The sequence below is a fragment of the Procambarus clarkii genome, chromosome 63, assembly GCF_040958095.1.
Source record: "Procambarus clarkii isolate CNS0578487 chromosome 63, FALCON_Pclarkii_2.0, whole genome shotgun sequence".
NCBI lineage: Eukaryota > Metazoa > Arthropoda > Malacostraca > Decapoda > Cambaridae > Procambarus > Procambarus clarkii.
Window position 1 is genome coordinate 26,346,771 of NC_091212.1, and position 21,937 is coordinate 26,368,707.

Sequence of the window (21,937 nt, forward strand, 5' to 3'; positions counted from 1 at the left end):
CCTGGTGCCTCCGTGTGACCTAGTGCCCCCGTCTGACCTGGTGCCTCCGTGTGACCTGGTGCCTCCGTGTGACCTGGTGCCCCCGTGTGACCTGGTGCCTCCGTGTGACCTGGTGCCCCCCGTGTGACCTGGTGCCCCCCGTGTGACCTGGTGCCTCCGTGTGACCTGGTGCCCCCGTGTGACCTGGTGCCTCCACGTGACCTGGTGCCCCCCGTTTGACCTGGTGCCTCCGTGTGACCTGGTGCCCCCGTGTGACCTGGTGCCTCCACGTGACCTGGTGCCCCCCGTTTGACCTGGTGCCTCCGTGTGACCTGGTGCCCCCGTGTGACCTGGTGCCTCCACGTGACCTGGTGCCCCCCGTTTGACCTGGTGCCTCCGTGTGACCTGGTGCCCCCGTGTGACCTGGTGCCTCCGTATGACCTGGTGCCCCCGTGTGACCTGGTGCCTCCACGTGACCTGGTGCCCCCGTGTGACCTGGTGCCCCCCGTGTGACCTGGTGCCTCCACGTGACCTGGTGCCTCCACGTGACCTGGTGCCCCCGTGTGACCTGGTGCCCCCGTGTGACCTGGTGCCCCCCGTGTGACCTGGTGCCCCCGTGTGACCTGGTGCCTCCATGTGACCTGGTGCCCCCGTGTGACCTGGTGCCCCCCGTGTGACCTGGTGCCTCCACGTGACCTGGTGCCTCCACGTGACCTGGTGCCTCCACGTGACCTGCAGCAGTGGAGGGAGTGGTCCCTGGGGGGGGGGACCTCGTGTCTCGACAATTGCTCATAACTCACAGTTTTGCCACAAATATTCGTATCATTTTGAATCTGTTAATTATGATTAATCTTTACAAATCGTTCAACATGATCAATAAAACATTGACATTTTATATAGTCATTTAGCAAGCCAGAAGGTTAGTACAGAAGTACAGGGTGAAGGTAAGACAAAGCGCCAAGCCATTACATGAATATATAGTGCTTGGAAGGCGTCAGGATAAGGATTTGTGATGGGATGAAGGGAAGGAATGGTGCCATGCCACTTGGACGGTCGGGGATTGAACGCAGACCTGCAAGAAACGAGACCGTCGCTCTACCGTCCAGTATAATTGGCTGGGCTTCGACATGAGGTTGAACACTGTAATGTACTGACATACACAGAGATAAATCACATTAACATGATATGTCAATGAACAAATCCACAGGAGCCGTGATGAGCGTTCGAACCTGTCATGTCACTCCGTGCCACATCATCCTGGGACCATGAACCTTCCCGTAAATCACCAAAAAACCCTCTTGGCCTCATACCCTCCTGGCCTCATACACCCAACCACTTGGCCTGGACGGTAGAGCGACAGTCTCGCTTCATGCAGGTCGGCGTTCAATCCCCGACCATCCACAAGTGGTTGGGCACCATTCCTTCCCCCCGTCCCATCCCAAACCCTTATCCTGACCCTTTCCCAGTGCTATATAGTAGTAATGGCTTGGTGCTTCCCCCTCATAGTTCCCTTCCTGGCCTCATACCCTCCTCGTCTCATAATGTTGTCTAGGGTGTAGGAAACGTCTAGAAAAAAATCCAGCAGTTTACTGGTGGTGGTGTGGGGGTGGGGGGGGGTGTATACACGACACCGCTCTATACACGACACATCCACAACTGTTATCGGAATTAACAAAAACTCAAGTCCAGGAGCAGCTGTCGCTAGGCCACAATCGCCTAACAACACGATTGGCTGGCTATGTGGGTCTGCGGGCCGCTCCAAGCAACAGCCTGGTGGACCAAACTCTGACAAGTCAAGCCAAGCCTGGACAGGCTTGGGGAGTGGAAGAAGTCCCAGAATCCCCTCAACCAGGTAACAGTGGTACACCAGTCACCTGTAGACCGGCTATAAAGTCATGACCATAGTGGGTAGGGACACACAGTACCAGACTGGGGTCAAGTCTCAGTCTGGACATCAGTAACACCAGAGTCCTCTCCTGCCTGCACAAGACTGAGTCCCCTCAAGGGGCCTCGTAGCCTGGTGGATAGCGCGCAGGACTCGTAATTCTGTGGCGCGGGTTCGATTCCCGCACGAGGCAGAAACAAATGGGCAAAGTTTCTTTCACCCTATGCCCCTGTTACCTAGCAGTAAATAGGTACCTGGGTGTTAGTCAGCTGTCACGGGCTGCTTCCTGGGGGTGGAGGCCTGGTCGAGGACCGGGCCGCGGGGACACTAAAGCCCCGAAATCATCTCAAGATAACCTCAAGATAACCCTCGGGACTGACAAAAGTCTAAACTTGCCTTCAGAAAACCTAAGTCCCAACTTGACCAAGACTAAGTCCTCAGTGACCCGAAAAGTGACAAAGTCAATTAATTACTGTACGAAAGTACAAGTCCACAACTGCTTGACAAAAATCGAAGTCAATTACAGGTCTTCCAAACGTTAGAACTACAATGACTGGTAACGTGACAGTCAAAATTTCCTCTCAAAAGTCTAAGTCCTATAACTCTGCAAGAATTATATAACCTCCAATATCGAGTACAGAAATATACATTACAGCCTTAAAGTATATGATAAGACTCTGGAACATAGAGAGATGTTCACTACACAAGAATACAGTGCACACAGTATATCATACATACATATATACACAACACGGCTACCAACCTCGTCAGATTAGCTATAACACTCACAGGCAAAGGGGAGGGGGGGGGGGTAATGACAGTAGCTTCGCCAGCCGGCCTAAACGAGCAGTTAACACTTGGTCAACAACCCATCGATATATACAAAGAATAACATATAGTAGCATACACAGGTATATAATGACATTTTACTATAAATGACCCAAAGGTCACATAGGGAAATAATGAAAATAAATGTATATTGACAATAGATAATGATTACAGCGTACCCAGTCATAACTGGTGGAGGCTGGGTCGTGACACAACCTGTGTCCTGGGTGTCCCCAGGCGCGCTCTAGTCCACTGCCCCACGGCATAATCAAAATAATTGCAACCTGGGGTACTACTGCACCCACAAGGGTCTCCAGGCTTCCAATGAAACCTAACCGGGGTTCCACACAATTTCCCCCATACACTCTGGCTCTGTCGTCCAGTACCGTACCTAACCCCAGTTAGGCGTCAGTGGAAGCCTCGGGATCCTTGTGAGTGCAGCAGATCCCCAGGTTCCAATTCTTTTGACCATGTGGTGGCTCAGTGGACTAGAGCGCGCCTGGGAACACCCAGCACATAGGACTGACATCTTAGTGTCTAGCCGTTGTCACTGTTCCTATTGCCAACTGTTGACATGGTTGTAAACACAGCTTGGGGAACACAAACAAGGGAAATTAATGTAGGTGTTCGAATATCCGTTAGCAGTGGTCGACGTACTCGACTCACATTCAAGGGACCTGGGTTCAGTCCAAATGGAAGACAGAAACGGTTGGACATGTTCCCTTTTACCTGATGCCTCTGTTCACCTAGCAATAAATTAGATACCCGGGAGTAAGTCAACTGTCGTTCGTTGCATATTGTGTTAAGTCAGTAGCTGACCTAGGGGGGGGGGGGGACCGCGATAAGCCTAAGTGCGGGAAATAATATTCAGTGGATGAACATTACACATTACAGGAAGAACGCGTTTGGATGGTTACCATGTGTGGGTTGGTGGCAGCTGAGGTCCTCATCACGTGTGGGCAAGATCACCTCGATAAATATCTGGTAATATAGGAGGAGACAGACAATGAGGTGTAGTTGGTCAACTACCGTTCATCACTACCAGACCAACTTGCTGTGAGGCAAATGTTAAAGTGTGTCGTATTCCGTCTACCGCTGTGCACTCCCTTCTCTCCGTTTGTCACTCCTTAACATATACAGCAGTTTAGTCATCAAACTCCAGCAACCCTCAGCGCCAAAATAAGTCGATACACAGTAAACATACAACATTACGGTGCATTAATGTTTACAAATGTGTGTCATTTTTAACGGATTAGTCGGTGGTAAAAGTGGAGGTGTTGGGTGGGAGGACACGAGGGGGGGGGGGGGGATAGCGCCTAACTTACTAGGAGAGAAGTGTTGAAGTGAGAGTGAAGCTCCCGTGTCCCCACGAGGCCAGCTTGTATAACTATACCATTGGTGACACAGGCAGTAAGTCACTGAAGGGGACTTTTGCAGCAACAACCGTGGACATCTTCAAGACAAAACTAGATTCTTTCTTCAAGAAGTGCTGGACCAACCGGGCTGTGGTGGATATGTAGAAAGTAGATTTGGGGAGTAGAAGAACTCCCAGAACCCCATCAAGCAGGTATCAAGCAGGTAAGCAGGTATGCGGGCCGCTCCAAGCAACAGCCTGTTGGAATAAGCTCTCACAAGTCAAGCCTGGCCTCAGGCCAGGCTTGGGGAGTAGAAGAACTCTCAGAACTCCATCAAGCAGGTACCCCATCAAGCAGGTACGCCATCAAGCAGGTACGCCATCAAGCAGGTACGCCATCAAGCAGGTACACCATCAAGCAGGTACGCCATCAAGCAGGTACACCATCAAGCAGGTACCCCATCAAGCAGGTACACCATCAAGCAGGTACACCATCAAGCAGGTACACCATCAAGCAGGTACCCCATCAAGCAGGTACCCCATCAAGCAGGTACACCATCAAGCAGGTACACCATCAAGCAGGTACACCATCAAGCAGGTACCCCATCAATCAGGGGATACCTGACGCTAGGTATGGTGGTCTGGCCAGGGTGCGGGGTGGTTGTTTACTGCTTACCTATAAGGACTTACCTATCAGTGATGAGGGGAAAGTGAGCTCTAGCTCTGTATGCCCTGGCTGCTGGCCTTGGTGGGTCTGTCGGAACAACAAGTCCAGTAATAATTGAAGTATTCTGACGGTCTAATTTTTTGTCGAATGTGGCCTTAAAATTGTGGGTGGAGGTGGCTTCCACAACTAATTCTTTCAGTGCATTCAACCCGTACAGGGTTGAATGCTTTACGAGTTGTTGACAACCCATGTAGGGTGTAAGTATTTCCTTATATTTATGCCTCACTTTCGTTTCCAGCTTCCACATATGTCCTCTCGTCCTACCTTCTCTCACTTTAAAGTCAGTTCCTCTCAGTATCCTGTATATTGCAGTCATGTCCCTCTCTGTTTCAGCTCTTCTCTAGGGTTGTAAGAGCAAGCTCCCTCAACCTATCACTGTACCTCAGCCCCTATTTTGTTACAAATCTTGGTACCTTTCAAGTTTTGTTTTATGCTTCACGTCATGCGGACTCCAGACAGGTGCTGCTTATACCAACATTGTTCTAAAAAAAATTGTGTAGATTGCATTTAAAGAGCCTTGATTTAAGTTTCTAAACGACGTCCGAATGCTTGGGAGCGCCTTAATGCTACCCTTCGCCTTATGGTGTAGGTATGTACTCACCTAGTTGGGCTTACGGGGGTTGAGTTTTGGCTCTTTAGTCCCGCCTCTCGACCGTCAATCAACTGATGTACAGATTCCTGAGCCTACTGGGCTTTATCATATCTACATTTGAAACTAAGTATGGAGTCAGCCTCCACCACATCACTGCCTAGTGCATTCCATTTACTAATTACTGACACTAGGCTGGGTCCCACCTACTGGCTGGGTCCCACCTACTGGCTGGGTCCCACCTACTGGCTGGGTCCCACCTACTGGCTGGGGCCCACCTACTGGCTGGGTCCCACCTACTGGCTGGGGCCCACCTACTGACTGGGGCCCACCTACTGGCTGGGGCCCACCTACTGGCTTGGGCCCACCTACTGGCTGGGGACCACCTATTGGCTGGGGACCACCTACTGGCTGGGGACCACCTACTGGCTGGGGACCACCTACTGGCTGGGGACCACCTACTGGCTGGGGACCACCTACTGGCTGGGGACCACCTACTGGCTGGGGACCACCTACTGGCTCGGGACCACCTACTGGCTGGGTCCCACCTACTGGCTGGGTCCCACCTACTGGCTGGGTCCCACCTACTGGCTGGGTCCCACCTACTGGCTGGGTCCCACCTACTGGCTGGGGCCCACCTACTGGCTGGGGCCCACCTACTGGCTGGGGCCCACCTACTGGCTGGGGACCACCTACTGGCTGGGGACCACTCTCTGGCTGGGGACCACCTACTGGCTGGGGCCCACCTACTGGCTGGGGCCCACCTACTGGCTGGGTCCCACCTACTGGCTGGGGCCCACCTACTGGCTGGGGACCACCTACTGACTGGGGCCCACCTACTGACTGGGGACCACCTACTGGCTGGGTCCCACTCTCTGACTGGGGCCCACTCTCTGGCTGGGGCCCACCTACTGGCTGGGGCCCACCATCTGGCTGGGGCTCACCCTCTGGCTGGGTCCCACCTACTGGCTGGGGCCCACCTACTGGCTGGGGCCCACCCTCTGGCTGGGTCCCACCTACTGGCTGGGTCCCACCTACTGGCTGGGGCCCACCTACTGGCTGGGGACCACCTACTGGCTGGGGACCACCTACTGGCTGGGGACCACCTACTGGCTGGGTCCCACTCTCTGGCTGGGGCCCACCTACTGGCTGGGTCCCACCTACTGGCTGGGGCCCACCTACTGGCTGGGGACCACCTACTGACTGGGGCCCACCTACTGACTGGGGCCCACCTACTGGCTGGGGACCACCTACTGGCTGGGGACCACCTACTGGCTGGGTCCCACTCTCTGGCTGGGGCCCACCTACTGGCTGGGGCCCACCTACTGACTGGGGCCCACCTACTGACTGGGGCCCACCTACTGACTGGGGCCCACCTACTGGCTGGGGACCACCTACTGGCTGGGTCCCACTCTCTGGCTGGAGCCCACTCTCTGGCTGGAGCCCACTCTCTGGCTGGGGCCCACCTACTGGCTGGGGACAACCTACTGACTGGGGCCCACCTACTGACTGGGGCCCACCTACTGGCTGGGGACCACCTACTGACTGGGGCCCACCTACTGGCTGGGGACCACCTACTGACTGGGTCCCACCCTCTGGCAGGGTCCCACCCTCTGGCAGGGTCCCACCCACTGGCTGGGTCCCACCCACTGGCTGGGTCCCACCCACTGGCACGGTCCCACCCACTGGCAGGGTCCCACCCACTGGCTGGGTCCCACTCACTGGCACGGTCCCACCCACTGGCAAGGTCCCACCCACTGGCAGGGTCCCACCCACTGGCAGGGTCCCACCCACTGGCAAGGTCCCACCCACTGGCAGGGTCCCACCCACTGGCAAGGTCCCACCCACTGGCAGGGTCCCACCCACTGGCAGGGTCCCACCCACTGGCAAGGTCCCACCCACTGGCAGGGTCCCACCCACTGGCAGGGTCCCACCCACTGGCAGGGTCCCACCCACTGGCAAGGTCCCACCCACTGGCAGGGTCCCACCCACTGGCAAGGTCCCACCCACTGGCAAGGTCCCACCCACTGGCAGGGTCCCAGCCACTGGCAAGGTCCCACCCACTGGCAAGGTCCCACCCACTGGCAAGGTCCCACCCACTGGCAAGGTCCCACCCACTGGCAAGGTCCCACCTTCTGGCAGGGTCCCACCCACTGGCAGGGTCCTGCCTGGCGCCTTGAACTTTCCTGAAGTGAGAGATCTTGGAGGTTGTGGTGAGAAGTGAAGGAGAAAAGCAGGGAGAAGAGGAAGGTGAGGAGGAGAGGGTGAAGGAGACCATATTGAATACTTCATACCCAAGACTTCTACAAATTAGAGGTATTACCAGGCAACATCACCGTGACAAGGTAACTGAGGAAAGGAGGATAGAAGCACAAATCAGTGAATCTGTACGATGGTACAACATGGTTGCAGCTGGCAATCCCAATCATTATGGCCGAAGAGGTGGTGGCCGAGGGAGAGAATAAGTAATAGCAAGAACCCGTCTTGGATACAAATATCCATGGAGATTCAGAATGGAAACAGTTGAGCAGCGGAGTTGCAGAATCTGTGATGAGAGTGACGAACACCGCCTTGACCACTACCTATGTGAATGTGAATATGCGAGACACATAAGAAATGTGGGTAGAATAATGAACCACACATTGAGTTAGGAAAAAACTATTTGTCGAACATAGATAATGTTCTTAAAAGATTCCCCCATTTTGCACCCCCCAAGATAACTTAAGACTTTAAGGGTCGACAGATGTTAATCTTCTAGTTTGAGGAGCTGTTCACTTGAGACAGTCAAGCAAGTCCCAGCTGTGTCTGGGTACAAGTGACAGGATGAACAACCCAGCGGGTTTTCTTCCTATTGGGGAGTGTTGTACACGCTGCTATGGCGGTGTGTCCACTCACAGGATGAGTGGCGCTGCCCAATATACTCGCCCCTCGGGGCAAAATTTAAAATTTAAATTTTAGAGTGGAAGAGCGGTAGATGGGGGGGGGGAGGGAGAGGGGGTAGATGGGGGGGGGAGGGGGTAGATGGGGGGGGGAGGAGGTAGAGGAGTATGAGAGCAGGCCGCCCCTACCACCCTATGAAGTTTGATAAATTAATATAATATGATATAATTTTTCTATAGCTGCACAGCTAGTTGGTTAAGACTAGGGGTGGAGCGAAGACAAGAGGGGGGGGGTGAGGTGTGTGGACTCCAAGAGAGGGGGGTGAGGTGTGTGGACTCCAAGAGAGGGGGGTGAGGTGTGTGGACTCCAAGAGAGGGGGGTGAGGTGTGTGGACTCCAAGAGAGGGAGGTGAGGTGTGTGGACTCCAAGAGAGGGGGGTGAGGTGTGTGGACTCCAAGAGAGGGAGGTGAGGGGTGTGGACTCCAAGAGAGGGAGGTGAGGGGTGTGGACTCCAAGAGAGTGGGGTGAGGTGTGTGGACTCCAAGAGAGGGGGGTGAGGTGTGTGGACTCCAAGAGAGGGAGGTGAGGTGTGTGGACTCCAAGAGAGGGAGGTGAGGTGTGTGGACTCCGAGAGGGGTGAGGTGTGTGGACTCCAAGAGAGGGGGGTGAGGTGTGTGGACTCCAAGAGAGGGAGGTGAGGGGTGTGGACTTAAGAGAGTGGGGTGAGGTGTGTGGACTCCAAGAGAGGGGGGTGAGGTGTGTGGACTCCAAGAGAGGGAGGTGAGGTGTGTGGACTCCAAGAGAGGGAGGTGAGGTGTGTGGACTCCAAGAGAGGGAGGTGAGGTGTGTGGACTCCGAGAGGGGTGAGGTGTGTGGACTCCAAGAGAGGGGGGTGAGGTGTGTGGACTCCAAGAGAGGGTGGTGAGGTGTGTGGACTCCAAGAGAGGGGGGGTGAGGTGTGTGGACTCCAAGAGAGGGGGGTGAGGTGTGTGGACTCCAAGAGAGGGAGGTGAGGTGTGTGGACTCCGAGAGGGGTGAGGTGTGTGGACTCCAAGAGAGGGTGGTGAGGTGTGTGGACTCCAAGAGAGGGAGGTGAGGTGTGTGGGCTCCAAGAGAGGGTGGTGAGGGGTGTGGGCTCCAAGAGAGGGAGGTGAGGGGTGTGGACTCCAAGAGAGGGTGGTGAGGTGTGTGGACTCCAAGAGAGGGGGGGTGAGGTGTGTGGACTCCAAGAGAGGGTGGTGAGGTGTGTGGACTCCAAGAGAGGGGGGGTGAGGTGTGTGGACTCCAAGAGAGGGGGGTGAGGTGTGTGGACTCCAAGAGAGGGTGGTGAGGTGTGTGGACTCCAAGAGAGGGGGGGTGAGGTGTGTGGACTCCAAGAGAGGGTGGTGAGGGGTGTGGGCTCCAAGAGAGGGAGGTGAGGTGTGTGGGCTCCAAGAGAGGGTGGTGAGGGGTGTGGGCTCCAAGAGAGGGAGGTGAGGGGTGTGGACTCCAAGAGAGGGGGGTGAGGTGTGTGGACTCCAAGAGAGTGGGGTGAGGTGTGTGGACTCCAAGAGAGGGGGGTGAGGTGTGTGGACTCCAAGAGAGGGTGGTGAGGTGTGTGGACTCCAAGAGAGGGGGGGGTGAGGTGTGTGGACTCCAAGAGAGGGAGGTGAGGTGTGTGGGCTCCAAGAGAGGGTGGTGAGGGGTGTGGGCTCCAAGAGAGGGAGGTGAGGGGTGTGGACTCCAAGAGAGGGGGGTGAGGTGTGTGGACTCCAAGAGAGAGGGGTGAGGTGTGTGGACTCCAAGAGAGTGGGGTGAGGTGTGTGGACTCCAAGAGAGTGGGGTGAGGTGTGTGGACTCCAAGAGAGGGAGGTGAGGGGTGTGGACTCCGAGAGAGAGCGGTGAGGTGTGTGGACTCCAAGAGAGGGAGGTGAGGGGTGTGGACTCCAAGAGAGGGGGGTGAGGTGTGTGGACTCCGAGAGGGAGGTGAGGGGTGTGGACTCCAAGAGAGGGGGGTGAGGTGTGTGGACTCCAAGAGATGGAGGTGAGGTGTGTGGACTCCAAGAGAGAGGGGTGAGGTGTGTGGACTCCAAGAGAGTGGGGTGAGGTGTGTGGACTCCAAGAGAGGGAGGTGAGGGGTGTGGACTCCAAGAGAGGGAGGTGAGGGGTGTGGACTCCAAGAGAGTGGGGTGAGGTGTGTGGACTCCAAGAGAGGGAGGTGAGGGGTGTGGACTCCAAGAGAGGGAGGTGAGGGGTGTGGACTCCAAGAGAGGGAGGTGAGGGGTGTGGACTCCAAGAGAGGGAGGTGAGGGGTGTGGACTCCGAGAGAGAGCGGTGAGGTGTGTGGACTCCAAGAGAGGGAGGTGAGGGGTGTGAACTCCAAGAGAGGGAGGTGAGGTGTGTGGACTCCAAGAGAGGGAGGTGAGGGGTTTGGACTCCAAGAGAGGGAGGTGAGGGGTGTGGACTCCGAGAGAGAGCGGTGAGGTGTGTGGACTCCAAGAGAGGGGGGGTGAGGTGTGTGGACTCCAAGAGAGGGAGGTGAGGGGTGTGGACTCCAAGAGAGGGAGGTGAGGGGTGTGGACTCCGAGGGAGGTGAGGGGTGTGGACTCCAAGAGAGGGAGGTGAGGTGTGTGGACTCCAAGAGAGGGTGGTGAGGTGTGTGGACTCCAAGAGAGGGAGGTGAGGGGTGTGGATTCCAAGAGAGGGAGGTGAGGTGTGTGGACTCCAAGAGAGGGAGGTGAGGGGTGTGGACTCCAAGAGAGGGTGGTGAGGGGTGTGGACTCCAAGAGAGGGGGGTGAGGGGTGTAGACTCCAAGAGAGGGTGGTGAGGGGTGTGGACTCCAAGAGAGGGAGGTGAGGTGTGTGGACTCCAAGAGAGGGAGGTGAGGGGTGTGGATTCCAAGAGAGGGAGGTGAGGTGTGTGGACTCCAAGAGAGGGAGGTGAGGGGTGTGGACTCCAAGAGAGGGTGGTGAGGGGTGTGGACTCCAAGAGAGGGGGGTGAGGGGTGTAGACTCCAAGAGAGGGTGGTGAGGGGTGTGGACTCCAAGAGAGGGAGGTGAGGGGTGTGGACTCCAAGAGAGGGGGGTGAGGTGTGTGGACTCCAAGAGAGAGGGGTGAGGTGTGTGGACTCCAAGAGAGTGGGGTGAGGTGTGTGGACTCCAAGAGAGTGGGGTGAGGTGTGTGGACTCCAAGAGAGGGAGGTGAGGGGTGTGGACTCCGAGAGAGAGCGGTGAGGTGTGTGGACTCCAAGAGAGGGAGGTGAGGGGTGTGGACTCCAAGAGAGGGGGGTGAGGTGTGTGGACTCCAAGAGAGAGGGGTGAGGTGTGTGGACTCCAAGAGAGGGGGTGAGGTGTGTGGACTCCAAGAGATGGAGGTGAGGTGTGTGGACTCCAAGAGAGTGGGGTGAGGTGTGTGGACTCCAAGAGAGGGAGGTGAGGGGTGTGGACTCCAAGAGAGGGAGGTGAGGGGTGTGGACTCCAAGAGAGTGGGGTGAGGTGTGTGGACTCCAAGAGAGTGGGGTGAGGTGTGTGGACTCCAAGAGAGGGAGGTGAGGGGTGTGGACTCCAAGAGAGGGAGGTGAGGGGTGTGGACTCCAAGAGAGGGAGGTGAGGGGTGTGGACTCCGAGAGAGGGAGGTGAGGGGTGTGGACTCCGAGAGAGAGCGGTGAGGTGTGTGGACTCCAAGAGAGGGAGGTGAGGGGTGTGAACTCCAAGAGAGGGAGGTGAGGTGTGTGGACTCCAAGAGAGGGAGGTGAGGGGTTTGGACTCCAAGAGAGGGAGGTGAGGGGTGTGGACTCCGAGAGAGAGCGGTGAGGTGTGTGGACTCCAAGAGAGGGGGGGTGAGGTGTGTGGACTCCAAGAGAGGGAGGTGAGGGGTGTGGACTCCAAGAGAGGGAGGTGAGGGGTGTGGACTCCGAGGGAGGTGAGGGGTGTGGACTCCAAGAGAGGGAGGTGAGGTGTGTGGACTCCAAGAGAGGGTGGTGAGGTGTGTGGACTCCAAGAGAGGGAGGTGAGGGGTGTGGATTCCAAGAGAGGGAGGTGAGGTGTGTGGACTCCAAGAGAGGGAGGTGAGGGGTGTGGACTCCAAGAGAGGGTGGTGAGGGGTGTGGACTCCAAGAGAGGGGGGTGAGGGGTGTAGACTCCAAGAGAGGGTGGTGAGGGGTGTGGACTCCAAGAGAGGGAGGTGAGGTGTGTGGACTCCAAGAGAGGGAGGTGAGGGGTGTGGATTCCAAGAGAGGGAGGTGAGGTGTGTGGACTCCAAGAGAGGGAGGTGAGGGGTGTGGACTCCAAGAGAGGGTGGTGAGGGGTGTGGACTCCAAGAGAGGGGGGTGAGGGGTGTAGACTCCAAGAGAGGGTGGTGAGGGGTGTGGACTCCAAGAGAGGGAGGTGAGGGGTGTGGACTCCAAGAGAGGGTGGTGAGGGGTGTGGACTCCAAGAGAGGGTGGTGAGGGGTGTGGACTCCAAGAGAGGGTGGTGAGGGGTGTGGACTCCAAGAGAGGGAGGTGAGGGGTGTGGACTCCAAGAGAGGGTGGTGAGGGGTGTGGACTCCAAGAGAGGGTGGTGAGGGGTGTGGACTCCAAGAGAGGGTGGTGAGGGGTGTGGACTCCAAGAGAGGGGGGGTGAGGGGTGTGGACTCCAAGAGAGGGAGGTGAGGGGTGTGGACTCCAAGAGAGGGTGGTGAGGGGTGTGGACTCCAAGAGAGGGTGGTGAGGGGTGTGGACTCCAAGAGAGGGGGGGTGAGGGGTGTGGACTCCAAGAGAGGGAGGTGAGGGGTGTGGACTCCAAGAGAGGGAGGTGAGGTGTGTGGACTCCAAGAGAGGGAGGTGAGGTGTGTGGACTCCAAGAGAGGGAGGTGAGGTGTGTGGACTCCAAGAGAGGGAGGTGAGGTGTGTGGACTCCAAGAGAGGGGGGGTGAGGTGCGTGGACTCCAAGAGAGGGAGGTGAGGTGTGTGGACTCCAAGAGAGGGGGGTGAGGTGTGTGGACTCCAAGAGAGGGAGGTGAGGTGTGTGGACTCCAAGAGAGGGAGGTGAGGTGTGTGGACTCCAAGAGAGGGAGGTGAGGTGTGTGGACTCCAAGAGAGGGCGCTAGGTGAGGGGTGTGGACTCCGAGGGAGGTGAGGGGTGTGGACTCCAAGAGAGGGGGGGGTGAGGTATAGTTGGTTAGAAGCATTGAAGAGTTGTCTCTCTACGGGTTTTAGGAACGACTGGTGGAGCGCCAGGCTGTAGGGGGGCGGGGGGGGGGGGGGGACTACCACAAGCGGGGCATTAAGGGGGGGGGGAGAGAGAGAGGGGCAACATGGGGTAGGGGTCGCTCACCTTCCTTGCCCCACACACCCGGCAGGTCTCTTAGTAATTATGGCAACCAGTGCATTACCCCTGTGCCCCCTTCCCCGCCCCGCCACACCCGGGGGTACCCTGCTTATGCCGCCCCTCTCCCCCCCCCCCCCCCCCCTGCTGACGGCGACATGCCCGCCACACTAACCACTAACAAATCTCTATCTCCTCCTACTTTCTGTAGTTGCACTTTCTTCCCATATTTATCATCTTACATTGGTAGCCATTTACTTCTAAAAGCCATTTATCTGTCCATATTTCTAGAGTTTGCCAAGGTCTTCTTGTAGAACTAAACAGTCCTGCTTGACTTGGGCATTTCTCATCGGTTTGTAATGGATATATGCGGGCCGCTCGAAGCAACAGCCTGTTGAACCAACTGTGACAAGTCAAGCCTGGCCCCGGGCCGGGCATGGAGAGCAGGACCACCCTCAGGACCCCATCCAGGTAAGGGTGGGTAAGATGTGTCATCACAGGTGCACATCTCTCCTCTCAGGAGGGTGCTGTCCCACACACACACACACACACACACACACACACACACACACACACACCTACCTGCCTCACTCAGGGTCCCCAGGACAACCTTGGACAAATGTCAGGTCTAACCATCCACTTGGACAAATGTCAGGTCTAACCATCCACTTGGACAAATGTCAGGTCTAACCATCCACTTGGACAAATGTCAGGTCTAACCATCCACTTGGACAAATGTCAGGTCTAACCATCCACTTGGACAAATGTCAGGTCTAACCATCCACTTGGACAAATGTCTGGCCTTACCATCCACTTGGACAAATGTTTGGCCTAACCATCCACTTGGACAAATGTCTGGCCTAACCGTCCACTTGGACAAATGTTTGGCCTAACCGTCCACTTGGACAAATGTCTGGCCTTACCGTCCACTTGGACAAATGTCTGGCCTAACCATCCACTTGGACAAATGTCAGGTCTAACCATCCACTTGGACAAATGTCAGGCCTAACCATCCACTTGGACAAATGTCAGGTCTAACCATCCACTTGGACAAATGTCTGGCCTAACCATCCACTTGGACAAATGTTTGGCCTAACCATCCACTTGGACAAATGTCAGGCCTAACCATCCACTTGGACAAATGTTTGGCCTTACCGTCCACTTGGACAAATGTCTGGCCTAACCATCCACTTGGACAAATGTCAGGTCTAACCATCCACTTGGACAAATGTCAGGCCTAACCATCCACTTGGACAAATGTCAGGTCTAACCATCCACTTGGACAAATGTCAGGCCTAACCATCCACTTGGACAAATGTCAGGCCTAACCATCCACTTGGACAAATGTCAGGCCTAACCATCCACTTGGACAAATGTCAGGTCTAACCATCCACTTGGACAAATGTCAGGTCTAACCATCCACTTGGACAAATGTCAGGCCTAACCATCCACTTGGACAAATGTCTGGCCTAACCATCCACTTGGACAAATGTCTGGCCTAACCATCCACTTGGACAAATGTCTGGCCTAACCATCCACTTGGACAAATGTCTGGCCTAACCATCCACTTGGACAAATGTCAGGTCTAACCATCCACTTGGACAAATGTCAGGTCTAACCATCCACTTGGACAAATGTCTGGCCTTACCATCCACTTGGACAAATGTCAGGTCTAACCATCCACTTGGACAAATGTCTGGCCTTACCATCCACTTGGACAAATGTCAGGTCTAACCATCCACTTGGACAAAGGCCAGGTCTAACCATCCACTTGGACAAAGGCCAGGCCTAACCATCCACTTGGACAAAGGCCAGGCACAACCATCCACTTGGACAAAGGCCAGGCACAACCATCTCTTAAGTGTGTTCAAGATGGAACTGGATAAATACCTCCAGGGGGATTCTGATCAATCTGCCTGTGATTCCCATGCCAGATTGCATGCAGCGGCGTCCAAATATCAACTAGGCCTGGTTAGAGAGCGGGCCGCGGGGGTCATTGATCCCCGGAACCCCCCTCAAGATTCAGACAGGTGTCAGGGCTGTGCGGACAGGAAGGTATGACCCATTAAGGCTAGTAAGGTCGTTAGTCTCGAGCCTCGACACTGGATCTTCAACCATCTGACTCTTACGTTTCTAAACCGATTTTAACGAAGGGAAAAATTGTCGCGGAAATAACACGTATTTTCCGGCTTATGCCTTTATTAGGGTGAGTGTGAAGGTCACTAGCTCCCTCTAGGTCTAAGGTGAGTGTGAAGGTCACTAGCTCCCTCTAGGTCTAGGGTGAGTGTGAAGGTCACTAACACCCTCTAGGTCTAGGGTGAGTGTGAAGGTCACTAGCTCCCTCTAGGTCTAGGGTGAGTGTGAAGGTCACTAGCTCCCTCTAGGTCTAGGGTGAGTGTGAAGGTCACTAACACCCTCTAGGTCTAAGGTGAGTGTGAAGGTCACTAGCTCCCTCTAGGTCTAGGGTGAGTGTGAAGGTCACTAACACCCTCTAGGTCTAGGGTGAGTGTGAAGGTCACTAGCTCCCTCTAGGTCTAGGGTGAGTGTGAAGGTCACTAGCTCCCTCTAGGTCTAGGGTGAGTGTGAAGGTCACTAGCTCCCTCTAGGTCTAGGGTGAGTGTGAAGGTCACTAGCTCCCTCTAGGTCTAGGGTGAGTGTGGAGGTCACTAGCTCCCTCTAGGTCTAGGGTGAGTGTGGAGGTCACTAGCTCCCTCTAGGTCTAGGGTGAGTGTGAAGGGTACTAGCTCCCTCTAGGTCTAGGGTGAGTGTGAAGGTCACTAGCTCCCTCTAGGTCTAGGGTGAGTGTGGAGGTCACTAGCTCCCTCTAGGTCTAGGGTGAGTGTGAAGGGTACTAGCTCCCTCTAGGTCTAGGGTGAGTGTGATGTCCCCTGGTGGCTGTATCCCCCTGGTGGCTGTGTCCCCTGGTGGCTGTGTCCCCCCGGTGGCTGTGTCCCCCGGTGGCTGTGTCCCCCGGTGGCTGTGTCCCCCGGTGGCTGTGTCCCCTGGTGGCTGTGTCCCCCTGGTGGCTGTGTCCCCCTGGTGGCTGTGTCCCCCTGGTGGCTGTGTCCCCCTGGTGGCTGTGTCCCCCGGTGGCTGTGTCCCCTGGTGGCTGTGTCCCCTGGTGGCTGTGTCCCCTGGTGGCTGTGTCCCCCTGGTGGCTGTGTCCCCCTGGTGGCTGTGTCCCCCTGGTGGCTGTGTCCCCCTGGTGGCTGTGTCCCCCTGGTGGCTGTGTCCCCCTGGTGGCTGTGTCCCCCTGGTGGCTGTCTCCCCTGGTCAGTAAAGCTGCCCTTACAGTGGTATACAGCGCGGAAAGCCTCATCACCCAGCGCGGGCATCATTATAAGCGAGAAGCAGCAGTTAGACCAGCACCTGGTGCAGCGGGGAGCAGCAGTTAGGCCAGCACCTGGTGCAGCAGGGAGCAGCAGTTAGACCAGCACCTGGTGCAGCGGGGAGCAGCAGTTAGACCAGCACCTGGTGCAGCGGGGAGCAGCAGTTAGGCCAGCACCTGGTGCAGCAATGACCCCCACAATGACTCACACAACTGCAAGGAAAACGAAATTAAAATCGCGGGTGAATTGCGTAACAAGGAGGGGACTATTGGTACATGTTGACGGTTGGGGTTGGGAGAGTACGTCTGATTACTCAAAGCTACCCAAAGGTACCCAAAGCTACCAAAACCTACTCAAAGCTACCAAAACCTACTCAAAGCTACCCAAAGCTACCCCAAGCTTCCCCAAGCTACCAAAAGCTACCCCAAGGTACACAAAGCTACCCAACGCTTCCCAGCATTACACGTAAGTAATATATATATATGTACTCCTTATAATGTTGCTGGTGAATATAGAACCTGAAAACAACATATCTTTACTCTGAAATAATATAATTTTCTGAGGAAATTGAGTCCATCTAATTACCCGCAGCCACAACATTGTCGCTCGGAGCGACGACTTCCTGTGGCGTCACTTGCCTCTTAGTTTCCTCTAATTACGTCATAAAATGATATTATTATTTCAGAGTAAAGATATGTTGTTTTCAGGTTCTACATTCAGCTCCAATATTATAGTGAGTAAATATATCATAGTTCTTCATTACTTGCCTAATGCTAGGAAGCTTTGGGTAGCTTTGAGTTACTTTGGCTAGCTTTGGGTAGCTTTGTGTAATTAGAGGGCGCGTGTTGGGGGGGGGGGTGAGGAAGGAGGTCAGGAAGAGACAGCTGTGTGGTGTAGGTGTAATGATCAGTGTATCATCAGTATATCATCAGTGTATCATCAACATCAAGTCAACCGGAGCTGCAGGTGACCAAGAATCATCACCATCCATTACTCGCACAAATTATTATTAATGTCTTTCAGTGAGGAACTAGAGATGTGTGAATGCGTCTATTTTTTTTTTTTGGGGGGGGGAGTAAAGAGGAAGGAGAGGCATGGGTGAAGGGAAGTATAGAAGTGGGAAATACAGTGAGAGGTATGAAAGCAGGCGGGCTGTCCGCCTTGCTGACACGATGTGTGGGTGTTGGCAGCTAAGCTAAGCTGGCTCCCTCTTGTCAGGAAGCTGTGAGTGTGTGAGAGGTTCTTCACATGTGTTTCACCATATATGGATGTCCATAGATGAATACTGTGTAGCATTCATATATACACACAACGATGATTCCACACATGTTGTTCTGTTAAAGGTTCTTTATTTTATTATTATTATTTATTGAGTTATTTATACATATAACATATATATATATATAATGTTTATATAAACATATATATATATATATATATATATATATATATATATATATATATGTGTGTATATCACGAAAATAAACACGTGATTAAGAATGTGACAATGTCAGACCACGGAGGAAAAATGAAACAGGAAATTTCCTTAAGTACTTTCGTATATTAAATACATCTTCAGAAGGTCGAAGATGTATTTAATATACGAAAGTACTTAAGGAAATTTCCTGTTTCATTTTTCCTCCGTGGTCTGACATTGTCATATATATATATATATATATATATATATATATATATATATATATATATATATATATATATATATATATATATATATAATGTGTGTGTATGTGTGTGTGGGGTTTTCTATTTTGCTTTCCCGACTGCAATGTGTACGTCGCCAATGTATATGTGGCAGACGCTTCACGAAACTGTCGGAATCAGCAGAGAAAATACGAGAGCAACCGTACAGGGCCTGGGAGCAAAGTCGAGTTAGAGTCCTTGAGGGTCTCTTCTCAGACTAGCCTCACCTGGTCCTGCTCCACGTTGATCGTTGGAATCTCCTCAATGATTTAACACTTTAAGGGACTCCTAGGGTCCTCATCACATTTATAGTTTAGTGAATTAGGCAACTCGGTGTTGAAGACACCTGGAGCTGAAGGCTTGAGTAATACTGGCAGTATTCAGAAGTGGTTCAACGGAAACACCGCATAAAGCTTAACAGTAGTTTATGTACTAACTTAACCACTAATACAAAGGGTGCTTGATTTACTTTAGATTGGCGTCAGAAAGGCTATGGTTGCATTAGCAAGACTCTTGACATCTGGCTAATCGACTCGGATCCACTCGTGGAGAAACACCTAACTTAACACAGTTGACAGCCAATCATTAACACGGCAACCTAACTGCCGGTATGCAAAGGGATCACAAGAGTTCCAACCGGATACTCGGGTAATGATGATATGCAATAAATCACAAATACACTGTCACTGGGACAGGCAATAACATGCACAATAATAATGTCACACAATAACTAAGTGTGTGGTGTATGTGAAGCTCACATTCACAGACGAGTGTAATGCCGTGATACCACACAGATAACACGCATACACCGTCGGGTGTCTAGGTCTCCACCTATCAACCCGTTCTCGGAAATTTAATAAGTCAATATTGACTTATTAGTTGCGTGCATAGGTGACATGCTAAACATAATAGTTTCCCTTGAAAAGCTTCATAGAAAACACCGACCTTACCTAACCTACTTAGTATGTTAAGATAAGCATCTTATTGCTTCGTAATTACAATTATTACCTAACCTATACCTATAATAGGTTAAGTAACAATTGTAATTACGAAGCTATAAGATGCTTATTTTAACATACTAAGTAGGTTAGGTAAGGTCGGTGTTTTCTATGAAGCTTTTCAATGGAAACTATTATGTTTAGCATGTCACCTATGCACGCAACTAATAAGTCAATATTGACTTATTAAATTTGCGAGAACGGGTTGCATCTATACCTGTGTCAGGTATGAGAAGGTGAGAACTGTGGTTGATGCCTCAGATCAACACAGACACAATAAAACAATGACAAGATCTTGTACTTACAGGTAGGCTACCTCTCTTATTCACTCACTCACTCAGGCACATTTATGCAAGAACTCATAGGTGGCCTTGTAACACCCAGGACCTCCCCCCCTTAGAGTTCACACCCAGGGAAGCCTTCTCCAAAAGGTCAGCCCAGATGACCTCCGGTTTATCTTGTATATTGATTAAAAATTCCTGGGTTAGTCTTAGTCAGCATAGTTTCAAGTATGTAATATTTCATGCAAGGGAATTAGACCCCAGATTCTTATGTGTAAACATCCCTGGATCTCCCCCTTTTGGCCAGGTCAGAGGTCAGTCACATGTAATTAATAACTCCTCTCTTGAAGAGTGTATGGTGAATGTCAAACAAGCTTTTTGAAATATTTCTTGAGTGTTTGTACACTCTTGGTGGGTAGCAACAGCAGATCTCCCCCTCCCCCTGTGGGGGTTGTATATAGAGGTCCTTTAGGGACTTAGAGAACGCAGAGTGCGGTACACCGGGATCGAGAGCGGGGCTGTGAAGAACATCTCAGCCAGGGAGAGACAGATAGCTTAAGGTAATGTGTGTGATCTCTGAGTTTTTGTTCCATGTCAAAATTTCTTAACTTTTTGCCAGTGTTAGAGTAGGATTTATAATTGTTGATTGACATAATTTTGGTCTCAATAAACTTACGTGAAATTTCCCGTCTGTGTCAATTGTTGAATCCTCTTAGCCTTTTGGATATAGTGGCTGACAACCGTTTTCATAATTAATGACAGTCATAGAAAGTACTCTCCAAGTCAAGCAATGTTTCTTGCCTCGTTGCTTGATATAGTTTCAATGGTCAAAGGCAGATGGTGGCAGCGTATTTAATCCTTGTGTTAGCATTTCCTTATTGGCAGTGTACCTTTGGTTCCGGTGTAACCATCATATGTCAGCTCACATTACCGTGTTTCATAACAGTGTTATCAAGTGCAACCGATGAGGAGGTGTTACTCAGGAAAAGCAGTGTTCCATTATAGTGGTGTTCCATTAGGGTGGTGCACTTTAGAGTGGTGTTACAGCTTTCCCACAAACTGTACTTGACACGGTGGGGGGGGGGGAGGGTACTCACAGGAGGGCGCACTGTATGTCTGACAGACACACGCGCACACACCTGATGGCACTGACGGTGAGTAAGGTGGTGACGTCACGTAGTACCGTGAGGCAGGGCGGCTCGAGGTACTGTGGTACTAGCTACACACTCTGGACAGTGGCGGCTGGCGGCTTCAGGTTATATGATACGATGAGGTACACTGTGGTAAAGTCACACACAGATTACTTAGGCGGCGGCACTGCCTTAGTTCACTCTAGGTCACTCACAACGATCTTTGTCACCAGGGGTTACCTGATACCAGTCTGTTTCGTTCTGGTGATTTTTTCACTAGGCTTCTAAACAATATATTCACAGTCGCAATTCCGGGCGAGCGTTGGTATATGGAAAAGACGCTGAGTTTAACTTGACGGTGAGGAATAGACGGTGTTCTTCTGTCTATTGGCCGATAGACAGAACAAGGACACGTCCTCTATGCAAGGGCTCCCTCACGTTAATGCTCTTGCCTGGGGCTCAGGGCTCCTCATGGGACATAACACAAGGGATTACAATTTGACCAATAGCATTGCAGCAACAGAGCAGGAACCAATCATATTGATCGTTCCCTGATCAGTAGCAGAGGTGACGTCATGAACACGTCACGACCACGTCACAGTTCTTATTCTCCATCCTGCCAGTTGAAGTTGACCCCAGAGGTCAGTCGCCTCGCTGGCGTCTCCTCTACTCTCTCACGCTGGCCCCAGCCAATGTACTCACTGACCCTTTGTAGCAAGTATGCTTAACTTTCCTGTATGTACTTCCTGCCTGGACATACGGCGGCCTCCGTAATATAAACATATTCCTGGTTATGTGGGCATCCTGGGGACACCCAACATGACAGATTACTATCCAGGGTTAACAGAGATAGGGCTTATGCACGAGGATCAGAGATAGGGCTTATGCACGAGGATCAGAGATAGGGCTTATGCACGAGGATCAGAGATAGGGCTTGTGCACGAGGATCAGAGATAGGGCTTGTGCACGA

The 21,937-nt window shown here is 53.0% G+C and overlaps 1 protein-coding gene across 1 annotated transcript in view; it reads right to left on the minus strand.

Annotated features, from left to right (window-relative positions):
* Nucleotides 1–5,539: 5,539 nt before the first annotated feature.
* The window catches only part of LOC123769597 (mucin-2-like), a 22,410-nt gene continuing 6,012 nt past the window's right edge, over nucleotides 5,540–21,937 (minus strand). Inside the window, exons 2-4 of the mRNA XM_069308933.1 lie at nucleotides 7,754–7,944; nucleotides 6,945–7,665; nucleotides 5,540–6,835 (exon numbers count right to left, since the gene is read on the minus strand). Of these exons, the coding sequence (XP_069165034.1) occupies nucleotides 5,540–6,835; nucleotides 6,945–7,665; nucleotides 7,754–7,944 (2,208 nt within the window). The remainder of the gene's footprint in view (nucleotides 6,836–6,944; nucleotides 7,666–7,753; nucleotides 7,945–21,937) is intronic.